The sequence below is a fragment of the Asterias rubens genome, chromosome 21 (assembly GCF_902459465.1).
Source record: "Asterias rubens chromosome 21, eAstRub1.3, whole genome shotgun sequence".
Lineage (NCBI taxonomy): Eukaryota > Metazoa > Echinodermata > Asteroidea > Forcipulatida > Asteriidae > Asterias > Asterias rubens.
This window is the reverse complement of record NC_047082.1, coordinates 6867114-6886269: the sequence shown is the minus strand read 5'-3', so window position 1 is coordinate 6886269 and position 19156 is coordinate 6867114. Positions and strand designations below refer to the sequence as shown.

At 37.2% G+C, this 19156-nt stretch overlaps 2 protein-coding genes across 2 annotated transcripts; one reads left to right on the top strand and one right to left on the bottom strand.

Annotated features, from left to right (window-relative positions):
* Positions 1-240: 240 nt before the first annotated feature.
* Positions 241-6653, top strand: LOC117304293 (peptidyl-prolyl cis-trans isomerase FKBP1B-like). The gene is made up of 5 exons (XM_033788670.1): positions 241-391; positions 2847-2894; positions 4449-4561; positions 4862-4935; positions 6153-6653. Exons 1-5 carry the CDS (start codon positions 355-357, stop codon positions 6205-6207), a joined length of 327 nt encoding a protein of 108 aa, XP_033644561.1. The 5' UTR covers positions 241-354; the 3' UTR covers positions 6208-6653.
* Positions 6654-11254: 4601 nt separating this feature from the next.
* LOC117304292 (coiled-coil domain-containing protein 25-like) lies at positions 11255-17376 on the bottom strand. Its single transcript, XM_033788669.1, has 7 exons — positions 17181-17376; positions 15605-15640; positions 15377-15416; positions 14784-14911; positions 13611-13714; positions 13039-13241; positions 11255-12610 (listed from the first exon to the last, which is right to left on the bottom strand). The coding sequence occupies exons 1-7, from the start codon at positions 17203-17205 to the stop codon at positions 12529-12531; spliced, it is 618 nt and encodes a 205-aa protein (XP_033644560.1). The 5' UTR covers positions 17206-17376; the 3' UTR covers positions 11255-12528.
* Between the last annotated feature and the right edge of the window lie 1780 nt (positions 17377-19156).

Genomic DNA, 19156 nt, shown 5'->3' with positions numbered 1-19156 from the left:
GGGGGGGGGTGTTAGGGGGGTTAAAAAGATCGGCTAGGCTAACCTATACCGAAATTCAACAGAAAAATGATGTTCAGTTGTCAGAAAATATACCTGGTTTATTTCAATAGGCTGAGAACTTGAATAATAAGCAAAATAGCTTTTTGATTAAAACCCACATACATCAGTGACGGTCGGTTTGAAGCTCACACGGCTCTGTCCAACGGCGCCCTCCCTTGTCAAATAATGCGTGATCTTTGACGTCACACACCACAGCCAAGGTCTACTCAAACACACATTACGATCTCAACGACAACGCCAAAGATCGTGTTTATCGTTTTAAAACGTAGTATTTTTAGTAATCTGCAAAATAAAATGGGTGTAGAAGTTGAGACAATAGCTCCTGGTGACGGTAAGGTTTCCAGACTATTTTTATTTTAAGAATATAATTAATCGTGAATGTAATGATTGATACAATCACAGTCACATACTCAGTATAGTACTAGTCATACTCGGTGAATTCAGGTCATCTCGCACCCAAGTCAACTCGTACCCAAGTCAACTCGTACCCAAGTCAACTCGTACCCAAGTCATCTCGTACCCAAGTCAACTCGTACCCAAATAAATTTTTACACAATTTTGGAGTTTCAACTCGTACTGATAAATATTGTGGTTTATTTAATTTTTGTTATGTAAATCATACATTTATTTATTCATTGTTGTAAATGTAATGATTTCTTTTTTTCATGTTGCAGATACATGTCAAAAGATAATCAGAACATACGCAGATGAATGAATTGAATGAATTTTTATCATGAAATTTTCTAATGGGAACCCTTTAACAAGAAAAACATGAAACGTTTGCGTACTATACATTGTATGTTTTTATATTGAATGAGTTTGTTTTTAAGCAAAAAAGAGAAGAACATAAAAAAAAGTTAACTCTTTTTATGTCTCGTATGTCTTTATAAGCACCAAACATTAAAAACGAAATTACAGCCTGGACTGTTTAAAACATTGGAAGAATACTACCGTAAAACATCTTAAAGAAATCACCCCCCCCCCCCCCCCCCCCGGAAAAAAAAAAAAAAAGGCAGAAGAGAGATGAACATCTAGCATTATTAAAAACGAAGTTTGTGAGAATGTATTATTTTTAATAAAAGTGAGTATAACATCAATTTTATTTCCCGTCGCTTATAAAATCACGCCGCACAGATTCTCCGTATCGGCAAACAACGTACGTTATACGGTACGAGTTGACTTGGGTACGAGTTGACCTGGGTATGAGTTAACTTGGGTACGAGTTGACTTGGGTACGAGTTGACTTGGGTATAATATTTTGGGTACGAGTTGACTTGGGTACGAGTTGACTTGGGTACGAGTTGACTTGGGTACGAGTTGACCTGTTTCGATACTCGGTCGGCAGGCCATTTAGTTGAGGTCGAGTTGTCACAAGGGGAGGGGTGTGGATTTTCTTTTTGGTGTCAAGCTTGAGAAAATAGAATTAGGTGTTGCAAACAACTTACCAACCAAATGGACCGAGAGTATAAATGCAAAAAATAGTTAATGGCCTGACGTTTCGACCCTAGGTGAAACATAAGCAGTGAAGTGCTTTTTCTGTATGCTTTCTAACCCCATTCATGTATTTCCACTGCACTGCTTATGTTTCACATAGTTACCTGTTCATGTTTGTTGTGTTGTCATGTAGCCTTCGAGAAAGACTCTGCTAGGGTCGAAACGTCAGGCCATTAACTATTTTTTGATGTCAAGCTTGGCGGATAGCCCTACTTGTGTGGCCAAGGATAGCTTAGCCACACAGAATGTTCAGTCAGTTCACATGATTTGATCATCGTGAATTGTGAATTAAAAAAAATTGTTGATGAAACTGTTTCGGTGGGCAATTTTGTTTTATATGGCCCCAACATTATGACATATTTTTGTACCTTGTAGAAATGCCTAAAATATCAAAACTTTTTTGCATTTACAAGTGCAAGTAACCAGTGGAGCCTTACATGTGTACATGTTTCTAAATTTTGGTCAAGGGAGAGGAGACTCTTTGCTTGTCAAATCAAACCACACAAAAATTTATCTAGGGACTGTTTACACCGCGCGCAGAGAGGTACAAGATCTGCCTTGATTTTAGGGACACCTTGAAAACAGATTGTCCTACGATATATAATTTTAATGTGATTTTTGTATTTAGCGCCATGAGCACTTTGATGGATAATAATAATAAGTTTTTATTGTTTTTTATTAGATAGAGACGAAGCATTCTTCAGAATACTCTGTTTATTTGTATTATAAAACCCAACCACCCACTTTCACTTCAGATTTTTGGAGGCTGTCTCGTTTGTTTGATTTTTTAAAATTGGGTTGAATTTCTTTTTTTTGGTAGGATGGAACAATCATTTTATAAACCAGTTCTTGGGCTGGATCACTTTGCAGTTAAAACTGGACTCTAGTTTTTGTTGTTGCAATCTCTTTCTTTGACATCTCAAATAACAATTGTTTTCACAGTTAATAATAATACTATGGGCTAGTATTTAGTAATATTACAAGTAAAGAAACATGTATTTAAACTCACCCTACCATGTTCCTTCCTCCCTTCATGCCACAACCAAGTATGTGCATAACCCTCCTCTTGACTTCACCGTCGGGAGGAGGGTTTCGTTATCACAACTAGTACGTAGTTAATCAGCTTTGTGACTTTTTTTCTGAAAAATTTTAAGAAGTTGGTTGTGTTGAGACATATTTTATGAAGATCAAAAAAATATCAAAAAAATAAAGAATAGGCATACACGATGATGTAGAATTTGAAATTTAATTTTGTTTCGTACGTTTTTATACTATTCTTTTTTGTACCACAGGTAAGACGTTCCCCAAGAAAGGTCAAACAGCTGTTGTGCATTATACAGGTAGAACATTCTTCATTTACAGTATAAAACTAGGGATTTTAGGTATTGCATCCTGAGGTATCGATATATATTTCTTTTGTGGTAACACCATGTGTGTACATGTACTTGCTACGTACATACATGTAGATGTTCTTTTGAGATCCTGTATTGCTCAATATTCTACCTTGGAGTAGATTTCTGAAACTCGGGAGACTTCTCAGTTCTGAAAAGAACTGTCTTGCCTGTCTGGAAGTTGGAACACAGCCTATGATAGAGCGCACAATTAGTTTATTCCTGGTCTTGTTAAGCAGGAAACTCTGGAGAGTCTTGAAAATTCAGTCTGTTCATCTTTCTACCTCAGCATATCAACTGTCTATATACCCAAAATAATTATGACTTTTGGAAAAGTAGTACACTCTTGTCCAAAGTGTTACAATTTTGGAAGGTGCGCATGCTTTTTAAAAAGACTCTTAGGTTGTCATTTGTACACGAACCAATGAGCGGCGCGGCACGAATCTGAGATCGCCGGCAGGCCATGGAAAACTGGTACCTGTTATTGCCTCACAACCAGCGAAAGATATATTGGGAACCAGCGAACACACTGTACGTCCGGACGACGTGCTTTCTTCATTGGTTCTATTTCTATGTTGGGGTCTAATCTCAACCTCGTTCCAGTTATACATGTACCCTATGCTGAATAACAACCTCTTTCTCAAAAACACATCGCTCTCGCCAGATATATAGGCCTATATATATATATTTTTTAAAATACAAACATTTAATTGCAAAAGAATTTCTTTTACTCAACCGAATTTCAAATCAAGAACCTATAAAAATTGTTGTTGGTGAGAAAAAAAGCATTTTCAAGGGCAGAAATAAGGGATAAGATCGTCAGAAAAATTAAATTATTATTACTATTATTATTTTTTTTCCCTTTCTTTTTCCGGAATTGTTACAAAATCGCAGGCGAACCCAAAATTGTTTGAATTGTTTGAGCTTTACATTCCTTATATTCCCTTAAACCTATTATTAAAATAAAAAAAAGGAAAAATCACACAAAAGTAGCTCACTTCTACCTGGAAAAATAGGTGTCAGAAATGCATCAGAGACCACCACAGAGCTTCTAAAATACCCAGAGCTCCCAGGGCCCTTAAGCGGGCCCTGGACCCCGGCCGTAGGGGACTTCGCGCTGCGCGCTCGTGTTGTGTGCGAAGCACACAAAATGATGGAATATTGACATTTCCGATTAACTGAATTTTTTTCCTGTTCTTTTATCATCACCCATTCTCATGCCTGCATTTGTACAAAGATGAGTTGTAGTAAGGTGATAATAGGGAGGTTTCGCCCGCAAATGGATACGCATACGCTTAGCTATCCGTAACCTACTTACTTGTAGCGCAGGATATCAGTGTCGTTCGCACATATAGCGGATAGCGAGTAGCGTATGACATCATAATGATGACGTATCGATCACACTAACCGTATCCATTCGCATGTGAAACCTCCCTAATTGACGTTGACTTTTGTCTTTATTAAACATATACAAAAATTGAAAATTTTCCTTTTATTTGATAGGAACTCTCACAAATGGCAAGAAGTTTGACTCATCCAGGGATCGAGGGAAGCCTTTTAAATTCAGTGTCGGAAAGGGCCAAGTCATTCGTGGATGGGATGAAGGAGTAGCACAGGTGAGTTTAAGAAAAATAGATTTTGTTTCACCCTAATACCCTCCCCCACTTTTGAGAGTAAAACTGTTTGTGTCATCGCTCCTTACTTGAATCGCCATTAGGCAATTGTTTAAAATAAGACAAAAACTTGAAAACGTAACTCCTTTTCTAGAACCTGTTTATGAGTTATGAGTTGATTTCAAATTTACCACGTCAGTTTCCTTTGTGGTATATTACAATGTACTTTGATAGTTTCATTTACAATGTCTTTTTAAGCTAAATTTGTTTGACCTAATTTGCTATTGTTATAAACTTTTACAGATGAGCAGAGGACAGCGAGCAAAGTTGACATGCTCTCCTGACTTCGCCTATGGGGCTCAGGGACATCCTGGAGTATATCCTTTCAAATCAAAATCTTAATTTGAAGTTTTCTGCTTTGTATTTCATTAAAATGACCTGAAGGCCAAGTATACCTTTGGTTTTTGAAACGGTGCGGTTGTTCTAATTATACGTGAATGTCTTCAACAGAGGCAACAAAGGCGATTGCCTCCGTGACCCCTGGTCAGTGCTCTGGTGCCCCTGAGCTGCTCCAGTAGAATTTACAATTTCCGCCTAGGATGCCCTTTACCAATAAGAAAATGCCTTGGTGCCCTTTTTACCCTTTGAAAACTATCTTGTGAAAGTTTATTTCAAAAGGTGGTAGAGTTTTTAATAATAATTAAAAACCATAAGGGAAACTTTTTCTTTCAACCCAAAATCAATAATTAAAAACGGCATTTTAAATACGCTCTTCTTACTTAGAAAACTAAATCACAGCACCTACAAAAATATGTAGATATTTTTAAGATACAAGAGGAAGACTGATCCGTATTTGGAAACCGCAATTTGAGAAACATTTTATGCAGAAACATTTCTCAGATTGAAATGATCTTGAATCCCTCTCTCCAAAACCAGATTCCTTAGAGGGAGATTGTTTCTCACAATACATTATCAACAGCTGCAGTGCTTCTTAGCAAGTCAATTTTTGTGGTCATGGATCTTTTTGAGTAAATTTCAAATGTATACCATCCCTTTAATCTTAGTTCAAGTTTTTGTGATCCACTCATTTTACATAAAAATGGGGGGGGGGGGGAATGAGTAACACCTCATTGTAAAATGCCACTGTGTTTGATACCCTTCAAGTGTGTGTTTTGGTCAAGGTTAACAAATGTTCGATGACTTTAGATTAAAAAAATTATTTAATTATGGTCTAGTAATTTTTTGTTCAGCTCTGAAATTTGATGATTTTCAATAAAAAATCATGTATTATGGAGTTTGATTTTTTTACTGTCACACAATTTCCTTCTTTGGAATGTACAGACCTATTTGTTTATGCTGTCAGATGACGCCATATTTATAATTTGGCTCAAAAGCGTATCATTTAAAATGACATTTCCCACCATTTTAAGACAAGGTTAGAGACTTGAAAAAAATGAATTTGACCTTGTAGCCCACAGTTAAACATCAATAGGTATAACAAAATGTCTCTAAATTCTGTTTTTAGTTTATTTTATGGTACAAAATAATGATTTGAAATAACTGCTTAATGATTGTTTCCTTAACTCCTTTGCACTATCCCACCCAATGCAACTTTGATCTTTGACGTGGAGCTTCTCGGCATCGAGTAAGACGTTTCTTTCCTGGCGACAGTTAACTGCCCCCATACCCCAGCTTCGTAACTCTTCACACATAGACAAATAAAAGTAGTTATTGCAGTTAAAAGCAAGATTTAATAGTTAATACCAAAATACACTTTGTCTGATAGTTCTCTGTTCTTTCTTGAACAATCTCTGTCTTTTATGACCCAGTTGAGGCTAACCATCATGACTTATGCTTACCATGGGCATGTTACCAATAATTCAGTAACACTGCTATCTTAAAATATTGGTCGTGAAGGACTGTGCGAGTGTGTGCATGAAACCTTCATGTGCAGTCTGTTTTCTACCCATGTTGTATTTACACAGTTGTAATCAACTGCTGTGTTGGTTGTTGCTTTTGTTATAGACCTTATGCACATGACGTCATTTCAGTAGGGCGCCCTCACCTAGAGGTCAAAAGGAGGTTGCCCATTGGCCAATACTGTGCGCGTACAAATCTATGCGTCTCGATTGTTTCGTCATCGTTTTTCCTCTAAGATGGTGGCTGAATGACATCAATGCATAAGGTCTATACTGACATTTAGCCATCCCTTGTTTGCAATCATTGCCCACACGGCGATGATTATGCCTCAAGCAGTTGCTCATTTTAAGCAGGGTCATGGATGTGAACCCTGGATCCCATTGCTTTAAGCTGATAAGCACAAAAGGTTACCAGCCACAATGTCATTGAATGTACATTGTACACTATATTGACTGGTTCCCATATAGGATTTGGGCTTTGGAGCTATTGACTTTATGCTTAACACCTTTCAGTAGTTTGGTCCAGGGTTTTAGCAAAACTAAAGTGAATACAAAACCAGAATTGTGGATGGTACGTGTCAGCCCATAATATCTGCACTGTGGAAATATTTTTGTTTCTGTTAGTTGAGGTATTTTGTTGAACCAAAACTTCCACAGTGGCTGTTTCTTTATTTTTTTTATTTTCATTTTTTCCCCCTGTTTAACGAATCAAAAAGTGTTTTGTAACGTTTAGAACATGTCTTTGAGTTGTGCTGTAGACTTCTTGGTTTATGAATGTTATTATCTTGGAATCAAGTATTGGGAGTTTTATAGACATCTGGTTTGTATGTGTTTTGTCACCGAAACAAACATTTGAGTTTACAAATTCTGCAGAACATTCAATGAGGATTGTTCAGTACTCGGTGTTGGTTTTTCAAGGTTTCAGTCAGATGCACGTTATAGTTAGATTTGGGGTTTTAAGGAATTATTAAAATGCAATTTATATTACATAACCAAGTAACTGGTTAATATGTGGTGTGAAATTCCTTACCCTTAAATGCTCGTTCTTTGTGTAACATTTACATAATGTAACAAATATCCACTCAGAAAAGATCATGCTTTATTTTCATAAGTTTATAGTTAACGATCATGTGGACAAGAAATGTGACATGATGTGGAACCGTAGAGAATAAATAGTGTTTCTTTATAGCTCAGTTTCGATGACAAATTCAAGATTGTAAATTGACATGACTGAGCATGGCAGCTTTAACCATTGCATCAAATACCACTCTCTAATTGATGCTTGTGTTTTACATGGTTGAAAGGTTAACTCCAATATGTTAAGCAATGCAAGCAATGTAACCATGAATGTTGAATACATAAATATTGATAAATATGTAGTATGCTTTGATATAAAGTACATGTATCTTTCAAGTTTCAGTGTTGTCATTATGATGATACACCTTATTCTCAACTTTACAATCTTAGAATTGTTCCCTGTTCACAAAGATTTTATAAATGCTCATAATTGGTAACCAGATTATGTTTTGCCCATTTGTAAAAGAATCTTCACTTTCATAATGTCAATGTTTTTTGTGAATTAAAGAAAGAGTCTTTAGTCTTTATGTCAGGACTGAATAGTGTTGTTTAACTATCGTAGCTGTAGTCTTTTTCATTGATGTATTCAGCATATCGCCAATATTGCTTCACTTTCAACCATCAATAAGGCGCAACTGAAAACCTTTTATCGTTTGCAACCATGGATTATTCATGATTATCTAGTCAAGGTCAAGATGTTTTAGGTCTAACGAGTCCGCTACGCAGCTGTACTTTATCTTTCGATTGTTTCAGTATCTTTGTTGTGGCTGCATTTGTCATGAAAATATTGAACCCTGTGAGTTGGTAGTATACCTGGAGGTTGTAAGTTCAACTCCTGCTCTAGTCACTGTGGTCTACTTGAGTATTTAATAAATTATGAATAAATCTTCATCCATCCCTGCACCTCACATCTGGTTTGGGCTCCGTCCTCTCAAACATACTTGATTAAATGCCGAGTAAAGGTTTTTAGTAGCACTTAGTGATATTCTCTGTATATACTGGCTCTTGGGAGAGTTGGTTGTTTTCTTCAATGTTTCAACTAGCGTGCTCTGATTATCTCCACCAGAAGCCAGCACTATTCATGGCCCCATGTCATAGAGCTGATTAAGCAGAAAATGTTGCTTGACACATTTCTGCTAAGCAGAAATGAGCAGGGTACCAGTCACAAATTGTATATGTGACATGGTAGTTTGACTGGTAACCTTATTCTGGTAAGCATAATTTTGTTGTGCTGAGCCGCGTAAGCAGCTCTATGAAATTGGGCCCTGGTAATCACTTGGTGCTACTGCAAACCTCAATACCACGATGCAGTCTTGGTTAAATGCAATGCCAACAGAATCTGAATCATGAATGCAAATGTAACTTGCCAAGGTGCATAACTATGATTTAAATGAACTGATTTATTTTCACAATCGACCCACCAGAAAAAAAACTTAATCTAAGAATGATTTGTAATCATAGCAAGCATTAGATCAATTCCTTTGTATGTTTAGTTACACATGAACTAAAAACAGTTGTCATAAGCCATCATGAAATAATATAAAGATTTCAGAAAAATTCTTGTTTTTTATTACAGTTACCTTAAAACAATAAATCCTTATAAAACACATGTATTGAGTAGTTTGGTAGTGGAATTTTTTGTAAGAAACCATAAATGTTTTAGTTTCTGTTTTGTGTGTAATCAAAAGAACGGATGTACAATTTATATTGAAGTAGTAGCATGTGCCTATGTGATCTGGTTTACACCAGAGTTTAATTGGTAATACACATGTACATTGTACCAAGTACACTCAAAACTCAAAGTGTAATTTGTGCAGTGTCGGTTGTTGCCAGTGTCATTCACAGAAGTTCACAGAAAACTGCACGTTCAATAAAAGTAAGATGTGTAGGCATGACAGTGTTAGTACTAGTGTTCTCATTCTCCCCACTGGGCCCAAAAGTAAGATGTGTAGGCATGACAGTGTTAGTACTAGTGTTCTCATTCTCCCCACTGGGCCCAAAAGTAAGATGTGTAGGCATGACAGTGTTAGTACTAGTGTTCTCATTCTCCCCACTGGGCCCAATTTCATGAAGCCTGTAAGCACAAAAATTTGCTTAGCATGAAATTTCTTTACTGATAAAACAGGATTAAGCCCGGTTCATACTTCCTGCGAATGCGAATGCAATGCGAATTTGATGTGAATTTGACGTCACAACCCCTCTTTCGCTGCGATATTCGCATGAGAGTTTAGCACTTTTTTTGACAATTTTTTTCACAATTTTATTGCGAATTTGTGACGTCAACATTCGTATCTCAATCGCATTCGCAGGAAGTATGAGCCAGGCTTTGCCAACCAGATTTCCATGTGATTTTCAGGATAAGCAAACAACAGCTGAATGCCAGTAACAAGCAAAATGCAACAAATTAAAATTTGGTTGGTAATCTTGTTTTTATCAAGGAAGACATTTCATGCTAAGCAAATTTTTGTGCTTACAGGCTTTATGAAATTGGGCCCTACTCGACTACAACACTGGTAAATACAATGTACATGTACATACTGCAGTTGAATGATTCTATAATGTATAAACATACAGGGCTTGATTTTGGGGGGGAAAAACCACAAGACTGCAGGGCATGTAGCTTCAAACTTTTATGGACCAGAGAATTTGTTTCAAGACCGGAATCAAAAAAAGAGAAGAACACTATCTACACAATTGCATAATTGACCCATTTTTTTATCAAGCACTCAACGACTAAGAGAAGATTGATGTCATTTTGTGGGTATAAATACTAAAATACTTGATGGAATTGAAAGATATTTGTATTTATCAGTTTAAAGACACTTGACACTATTAGCAATTGTCAAAGACCAGTCTTCTCACTTGGGTGTACCTCAACATTATACATAAAATAACAAACCTGTGGAAATTTGTGCTCAATTGGTCGTCGAAATTGAAAGATAATAATGAAAGAAAAAAACACCGTTGTCACACCTGCTAATTCCAAATTGTGGATAAAATTCTGTATGGGCATGATGGGGGTAAACCTTTATCATTTTTTAGAAACAGATTTATGAATAACTTGATTGAAAAACCACCGACGTGAAATGTATTTCTCAATTATTGACAGTTTAATTAACCAGCTCTTGTTAGAAAGTTGTTTCAGGTTAAAGCCATTATACACTTTCGGAACAGAAAAAAAATAAAAGTTTACAGATTTACAAATAACTTACAGGGTTTACAGAAGGTAATGGTGAAAGACTTGTCTTGAAATATTATTCCATGAAATGCTTTACTTTTTGAGAAATTATTAAAACAATTATCAATTCTCGCCATCGAGAATTACGGATTATAGTAAACTCATGTCATGACATGGCGAAATGTGCAGAAACAAGGGTGGGTTTTCCCGTTATTCCCGACTCCGATGACCGATTGAGCGTAAATTTTCACAGGTTTTTTATTTGATATATAAGTACACGAAGTGTGGGCCGTTGGACAATACTGTTTACCGAAAATGTCCAATGGCTTTAACAGATAGCTAGCACCTTTGTATACAAGTTTCCTTACGCAACATACATGTAAAGCTCTCAAGGTTACGTTTAGGGCATCCTTGGTTTCATTACCAGAAAAACAATTTGATACTTATCAAGTAATAAACCACAGGCTTTCACAGGCTTGTTATTTTACGCTTATGATGGGATACACCAAGTGAGAACACGGGTCTTTGACAATTACCAAACGTGTACAGTGCCTTTAACGTGCTGGCGCTCTACCAACTGAGCTATCTAGCCCTTTGCTGGTGGTCTCTTTATTTCAGCGCTTAAAGGTTGTATGGCTTCTGACTGGCACCCCTAAACAAGGATATTGATAAAATAGGGAGACCCTAACATAGAGCTACTAGACAGCTTGGTTGGTAGAGTGCTGGCGCACTAATCTGCAGGTCCTTGGTTCAAATCCCGCTCAAATCAACTTTTCTTAGTTCAACTTCAAACTGTTTAGTTTTAGCTTGTTTTATTCAATTGGAGCTTGCCCTTTCCTTTCCGGAAGGTGTTACCAGAATCATATAACTAAACGTATGAAGACAGCTTAGACAAGAATATACATGTATCTCCATGATGATTTTCATTTAGCAACAAGTCTACTTGGTTATCCTTACGTGAATCACCCATTAAAAGCAGACCAAAGTTTATTTAAGACAAACTCGGGTTGGTACTCACCGTGAAAATAAGCAGTTCTCAACGTGATCTTTCTTATCTGATCAAAAGTTTATGAGGCGTAGACATGTGGTTTAGGGTGTCATTGCATGAGAGTTTAATGACACAATTTATCTACAAAGTTTTACAGGTGCTTGTTTATTATCATGTGAAATATTGGACAACAGTGTTAAATGTTACTAAGAAAACGACTTTGAATCATAAAAATCTATCAAATATATCATGAGTAATCGAATAAGAAACAGTGGACTTTCTCTCTGCTTTTTAGCATTTTGGTTGATATTTGACAACAGCAGTAGGCTTGTGGGTCAGGATCACTGGCTTTAGGGAAGTGGGTTCCATGGATATTACAACTACTTCACTGATAGCAACTGATAAGAGTCACAGTGAAACCAGTGAGTAGAATGAAGAGATTTTAGTTAATGGGATATTCACATAATGATGCAGTTGATTTTCTATAAAAATAATGATAATTTTCCAACACCCTTCAGAGACCGACATTCCAGGCAAGGGCAAATTTCCTTGAAGATTCCAGTCGGCATTCCAAACCATGCAATCAAAAGTCTGACAATAAACATCATCTTTCCAAGCTTTGTGGGCCAAAGTTCTCTTAACATAGATAAATATGGTATCTTTTCTAAACCACAAAAACATAATCAGTATGTTTTGTTAGTTCTTCATACATCAGTGAAGGGAGAAAGTCTGAAGATCTTGAGAAGAGCTAAACAGTACCATCTTGTCAGTCTTTTCTCAAGCTCTTTTTAAGATGGGACTACATTGTCTACATAAAGTCATCCGACGCATCTGAATCCATATCAGCATTAGATGTCATGTTGTCTGTTGACATCAAGGAAGAATAACTCCTGGAAAAAAAATGAACAAAAATTAAGAGACACAAAACAATTATTAATATGAAAGCTCACTCGGTATATGTTGGTACTGCATTTCCAAGAAACATAAATCTTGGGAAATATTTCGATGTGAAATGCTGTAACTGGTGGCTCACACAGACAAAAACCATCATAAGACAAGGACAAGTTTTTCAGTGTTTCTCAAAACCTTTGTCAATGGCAGTGGTTGTGATTACAATAGATTCCATATGACAACGATATTTTTCATATGTCAACGATGGATTTTAAAACCACAATGATCAAATTCAAAACATAAGGGAAAGTTTGTACATTTCCTTCCAGGCTCTGTGGGTCTATATCGATTGAAGCAAGATAAACCAAAATTGTGACAAAGTGACAAAAATCGTTTAATTCTTTAGAAATTTGCAACTGAGCCTCACTTTTCCTCTGCTTCTTTCCGCCTCCTCTGGGCTTCCTCCCTTTCATTCTCTTTCTTTTCTCTTGCGACTTTCTTGGCTGCTTCTCGCTCTGCCCTGTCCCTCTCTTCCCGCTCTGCCTGTAGGTCTGGCATCCTTTCTTCTTTTGTCTTGTTCAGCCTATTTACTATCTCATTGATTCTCTTATCAACTTTGACATTCAGTACCTGGTTATACAATAGAATAAATAGGGATGACACAATTAACAGGCTTCCGCTTTGTAGAAAGAAAATCTTGTAAATTAATAATCTCAAATTCAAAGGGTTTTACAGACATGGTATGCGCAGGAAAATGTTGCATATATTAGGAACACTGAGGTTTTTCCAGTCAACATTACATTTATATTTTATAATCAAATTTCACAACATGTATGGGTATATTCTTCCACGGTCCACAGAATTATTTTTATCAGACTGAAAGTCAACATTCACCGCTACTACAAGAACGCTGGACTTCTCCGATCATGAGTTTACTGGCCTGATGCTAAAACTATTGGCCTACGGTCCAATGTTTACATTTGAGCCCTGTCTACCTACCTCCCTGTGTTTGTGGAATCCTACTTGGCCGACATCCATGTCCCCTGTTTTCTTGAGGTTGCTCCATGGTGTGTATACAACATTGATGTTATTTGTTTTATTACCTTAACACAAAGAAAACAGTCTGATTTGTTGAATTATGAAACCAAATTTATAAGTAACTCCTTGAAAGGTTTTACATTGGATATGTTTGCATCTGGCATTGCTGTTAACACTGTATACTATTACATGTAGTAGAATTTTTGGGGTTGAACAAAGAATTGACTAGAGTGGGATTCGAACCAACGACCCTTGGATTAACGTGCCGGCGCTCTACCAACTAAGCTATCTAGCCCTATATTGGCAGTGTCCCTATTTTGTCAATATCTTTGTTCGGGGGTGCCAGTCAGAAGCCATACAACCGTTAACTGCCGTGTAGCCAGGGATCACACCCAAGTTACGATACAACCTGGGAAGCGGCAGCTAGGGGATCACCTTAAGGGGACGCGACTTTTTGTTTCAGATATCAATATAAACCACAAGGGAAACTGACTGGGTAAATTTTTAAATGATTTTTGGGGTTGAACAAAGAATTGACTAGAGTGGGATTCGAACCAACGACCTCCGGATTAACGTGCCGGCGCTCTACCAACTGAGCTAACTGAGTAGTATAATTTTGTGACAAGACTCCCAATAAAGTATAGGGTGAATACTATGGAGTAGAATGTTGGCCCTAGGAGAAAAAAATAATTCAAGGAAGAAAAACAATTATCAGTGTCAACAATTGATAGAAAAAATTCAGAAGTGTTTGTTTCTAACACTTGTTTTTTAGTTGTTTACTTTTTACAAAGAAATATAAACTGAACTACAGTTCTGTTCAGCTGACAGCACTTGCATAACTTACAAAGTACACTCAGTGGTTTGCAGACATACGTAGGTACATAGTTTTAGTCAGAGCACCATTATAGGTGACTTCTGCGCCCCAATTTCATGGCTCTACTTACCATAAGCACCATAAGCACATAATTTTGTGGTAAGCAGAGCCATAAAATTAGGTCCTGGTCAACATGATATGCATTTGGAATCCTTCGTTACCTTTCAATTCAATAAAAGAATAAAAAAAATAAAAAAACAGGTCAATATCTTTGAGAATAAAACTGTGAATGCAAAGACATAATAAAAACGCTTACTGACCTGTAATGCTGTTAGCCTTTACCAGCTGAGCACAATCCTCTAATACAGTAGCTGGGATTGTTTGGATGTGTTCACCTTTTGGTAGTCTCAGGTACACGTGAGCTGAGGAATGCTTATCAACATGGAACCTGGGGAGAATCATGAATCTTGTTAAAAAGGAACAACTTTATTATTTAGACTCAGGGATAGTTGAAATCCAGGCTTCAAGATGGGCTTAAATTCCAACATTCTCACTGCTTCTGATTAATGGTATCATTGTTATTGGGATGCACAGACAACACTGAACCGAGCATATGGTGGGTTTAAAAAACACAAAATTAGATTTTTTTTTTTTCATCAAATATGACATTTCAGAGCGAAATATTTCGAGGGATGTTTTCTACTATCATCATATTAGTCCAGGTAAGTTTTATGTAAATCTGTGATCTTTACAATTTGTTTTCTTACCGATTCTGTAACGTTCCTTTAATAACAACACAGGACGTAACTTATCAACAGAGGGTGCACGCGGAGTGTACAGGTGCGCACCTGTACCTTCTGCTGATAAATCTATAATAAATTTGTACTGAAAATAATTTCACAACAATACTTACCATATGTCTTCAGGGAATCCATACTTCAACAATTCTTCATCTGTGAACACAAAATTTAACCAACATTTTTTTAAACAACCAATCGTTTTTGTTGCCAGGTTCAATAAGAATCATCACTGTTGTTAGTGTTAGAGTTTTTGTCTTTATTTATTTAACATTCCCTGTCAGCCTTGCCTTCTCAATCAACTACCAGTGACTACAAAGTTGATATTTCATGCCTTAACTTACTTTCATATTTGTCCAGTCCAACATAGATGACATAACCTGAAAAGTAAAAGAAACATGACAACTTATTATTGTCACAAAGTAATCACCTGATGACTGGGTACATTTTATTTAATTTTGGGTTGAACAAAGACATTTTTTGACAAGAGCTTGATTTGAACCTGCAACCTCCGGATTTAAGCAGCAGGAGAGGTATGACCTTGTCTTGTGACCCTTCTGTTGCCGCTTAATTACCAGGTTGTATCGTCAACTTTGGTGTGATTTGAACCCTAGTTACACCGCAGTTTGGTTACAGGATGGCTTCTGATTGGCACTCCAAACAATAATTTTGACAGAATAGCGAGACCAACGACATTGGGGTACATGGCTCAGTTGGTACGTTAATCGGGAGGTCACACGTTCAAATCACACTCTAGTAAATTGTTCACTTGTTGTTAATGTACAATTGTTAAGACTGAGACTAGACTTAGTTAATGGACCGCTGTACTCCTTTAAAAACAAAAAATATTTGTCATTATCTGTCATACTAGCCTGACCGATGACAAGTTTCGAAAAAAGGAGTAAAGGCAGTGCCCCGGTAACAGAACTCTAACCTGGTCTAGACTAAGTCCAACCTGGGCTAGCTAGACTAAGACTAGAGCTGTGGTGGGCGCCAACAAGCCGCCCGTGCAAGCTTGAAGCTTGCACGTGCAATCTTCAAGATGGACCACACAAACTTTATGTTTGTGGGAGTGAAATTTGCGTGCGGCAAATTTGTGCATGCGGATGAATGACCCATGCCATAGGGTGCCACGTAATGTACGCTTGCTTGCCCAAATCCTGGACATTGCCATTTGGACTTTAGTTTCGACCTTTATAGTTGCGATAAAGTACCCCCTCCCGACGGCGAAGTGCTCGAGAGGAAAGTTACGTTATCGCAACTACAGTCTTTATTAATAAAGAACCCTTTTTCATTTAAATTCTCAAGGAATCCTTTTGAAAAAGTATGATGTGGAATAAAAGTCGCAGGAATGACTTTTGATTTGTTGTTTGACACTTTTAATTAATGGGTATGCAGCAAAAATACCGGTCCCAAAAAAATGTTTTTGACAGCACCAAATTTGCGCAAGGATCAAAATTTGCGGAGAATATTTGGAAAAGTTTCCGTATGGCGCCACCACTTTTTCATTCGATATGAAATAATATAGTATCTAATTTACCTCAATGAGATATCCCTTTTTGTAAAAATGAGTGAAAAGGTGGTGGCGCAATACGGAAAGTTATCCGAATATTTTGGTGCGCAGGATTTATTAAACCTGCGTGCACAAATTTAAATCGGGCCATCAAGTTTGCAAGCTCAGCCCTCAGGTCAGCGGGAAAAAAACAAAACAAAAATATGCATTTGAAATGAAAATCACACACAACAAATGCCAAAGCATATAGAGCTATAAAAAGGATATGTAGCTTCATCATGTCATGGGCATTTATAATTGAATTGATGGGCAAAGCAAATTAGTAAAGAATAATGTCAGCCATTTTCCATTTTTTTTTTTTATTTATAAAAAGGCTAGACTTAGAAGTTAGAGAAGCCACAATTTACCTTCAGTTTTAAAGTAGAAAACCATTTCGCGATTCTTAAAAAACCCCAACACACACAACACGCACTGCCCTTCGTTTCAATATATCTCACAGTCACAGAGGTTCAGTTCGATGTCAGAGGTATCGTCGGTCAAGCGTGTCGCGTGTCGCGATATGTCGGGATCTCCGAGAGAGTGCAAAGTGGTCACATCTCCTACACTTGAGGGCGCCCTCTACTTGAGGGCAATTTTTGTGTTCTACATTATTTTGGATTCTCTAAAAAAGTGGTTACAATTCACAATTAAACGTGATTTCCGAACTCACTTGACCTAAGGAGAAACAAAAGTTAAATTTTGTATAAAAATGCGATGTCAATTTGCTCAATGAAACGATATTGTTACATTTTGCTTTTCTGCTTTTATGGGCCAAGAATGGTACCAAGACTCCACACAACAATTCTGTACGAGTTGTTGCACGGTTTTTGTAAACAATGAAAACACTAAGTCAGACTAAAATTAATGTGACGACGGCGGAGCAGATTCAGCAGATTGTGTAGCCGTAAAACAAGTTGCAGAAGTGAGTGAAGTTCGTCTGTTCTAAGATGGTCTAAAACTCAGACGAGTTTGGAATTGTGTCTACCAAACATGTGAATTTCTTCTGTAAGCTACCTACTTGCCTCCAAGCTGCCATCATGTACTGTCTGCAGTGGCTGTTACCAGTGTTGCTGATGCCAATACCCCGGTCAGCAATGAACATGGGCCTGCTGCACAATTACAGCATGTTCATGATTTTGTATCTGGCGGGATTCTTTCTTGAAAGGAAACCGTGCACCATTTGTAGCGCCATGTTCTTCGTAGCACTCACTCTTATCTGCTACAACTGTACGGGAAACTGCATTTTTTACTCCTGTGGAGATACATGTGATTGATTGTTTCTTTTTGGAGATGACAAGTTTTGGAACAGGAATGGTTTTCTCTTCGAGTCTAACTCTTAAAAACCACAGTTGACTTTTGTTATCTTCGCCGTTCGGAAAAGAAGAAGAAATGCAACCATGGCAACAAAAACAACCTTGCATTTCCAAACTAGACTTGACTATCTCATTGCCATATATGAGATAAATGAGTATGAGGGTATATTTGCCTCGCACTGACTAGCAATGTGATTCTCGTGTCGTTTCTTCACGCATCATTCTGCAGGAACACGACATCTTGTATCAAATAACAAATGAGTTGAGAGAGTATACATTTTGTTGCCTCAAATTAAGTTGCATTGGATCAACTTTAGGACGCATTTGCAATTCGATTTCCTGTCATCTTCGGAGCTAAAACACTTTATCTCACTATTTACCTATCCACCATAATGGAACATTGCCAAACAACCAACCAAATTGGACAAAGTTGGTGTTACACGTACGCTGCACTTGATTGAAGTTGTAGTTCTTCAAGGAATCAAAGCTCAGTACTTCTAATGAGTTGAATGAAAAGGACAAAAAATAGGCTAATATATTGTGATTGTTGTGGTTCATCAACTTCATTCATCTGTGGTTGTTGCTGTTGCTAAGGATGTTTCTCAGAGCAGTAGCTGCAGCCCAAGCTGACAGTTTGGACACAAGTGTGAGATAACCATTTTAATTGTGTCTATAATGCTGGGAGTTTGTGCTACCAAGAAACGCTGCATCTTATTTTCTACAAATCTCAAGAAGCAAGAAACATTTCAGGACTGAAGCAAGCAAACTTGATTCATCCATATCATCCTTTTGGGGACAAAATAATGAAGTATGGCCTCAGGAGATGATGTGAACTGAGACCAAGTGGCTCTTCACTTGTTAAATACATGATGTAGAACTTGATTGCCTGGGCCAAATTTCATAAACTCTGTTTACAAGCACAAACACTTGCTTAGCACCAAAATAATTTTTGCTTAGCACCAAAAACACTTGCTTAGCAAAAATACATTCCACACAGCTACCTTTGCTGAGACTGGTACATGTACCACAGC

What these genes read in the sequence shown, in the direction of transcription:
- LOC117304293 (XM_033788670.1), top strand. Translation starts at nt 355, where the DNA reads ATGGGTGTAGAAGTTGAGACAATAGCTCCTGGTGACG. An exon ending in GACAATAGCTCCTGGTGACG is followed by an intron (nt 392 to 2,846) that starts GTAAGGTTTCCA and finishes TTTGTACCACAG; the next exon opens with GTAAGACGTTCCCCAAGAAA. An exon ending in AGCTGTTGTGCATTATACAG is followed by an intron (nt 2,895 to 4,448) that starts GTAGAACATTCT and finishes TTTATTTGATAG; the next exon opens with GAACTCTCACAAATGGCAAG.
- LOC117304292 (XM_033788669.1), bottom strand. Translation starts at nt 17,205, where the DNA reads ATGGTTTTCTACTTTAAAACTGAAG. An exon ending in TTTCTACTTTAAAACTGAAG is followed by an intron (nt 15,641 to 17,180) that starts GTAAATTGTGGC and finishes TTTACTTTTCAG; the next exon opens with GTTATGTCATCTATGTTGGA. An exon ending in AAAGGCTAACAGCATTACAG is followed by an intron (nt 13,715 to 14,783) that starts GTCAGTAAGCGT and finishes CTTTGTGTTAAG; the next exon opens with GTAATAAAACAAATAACATC.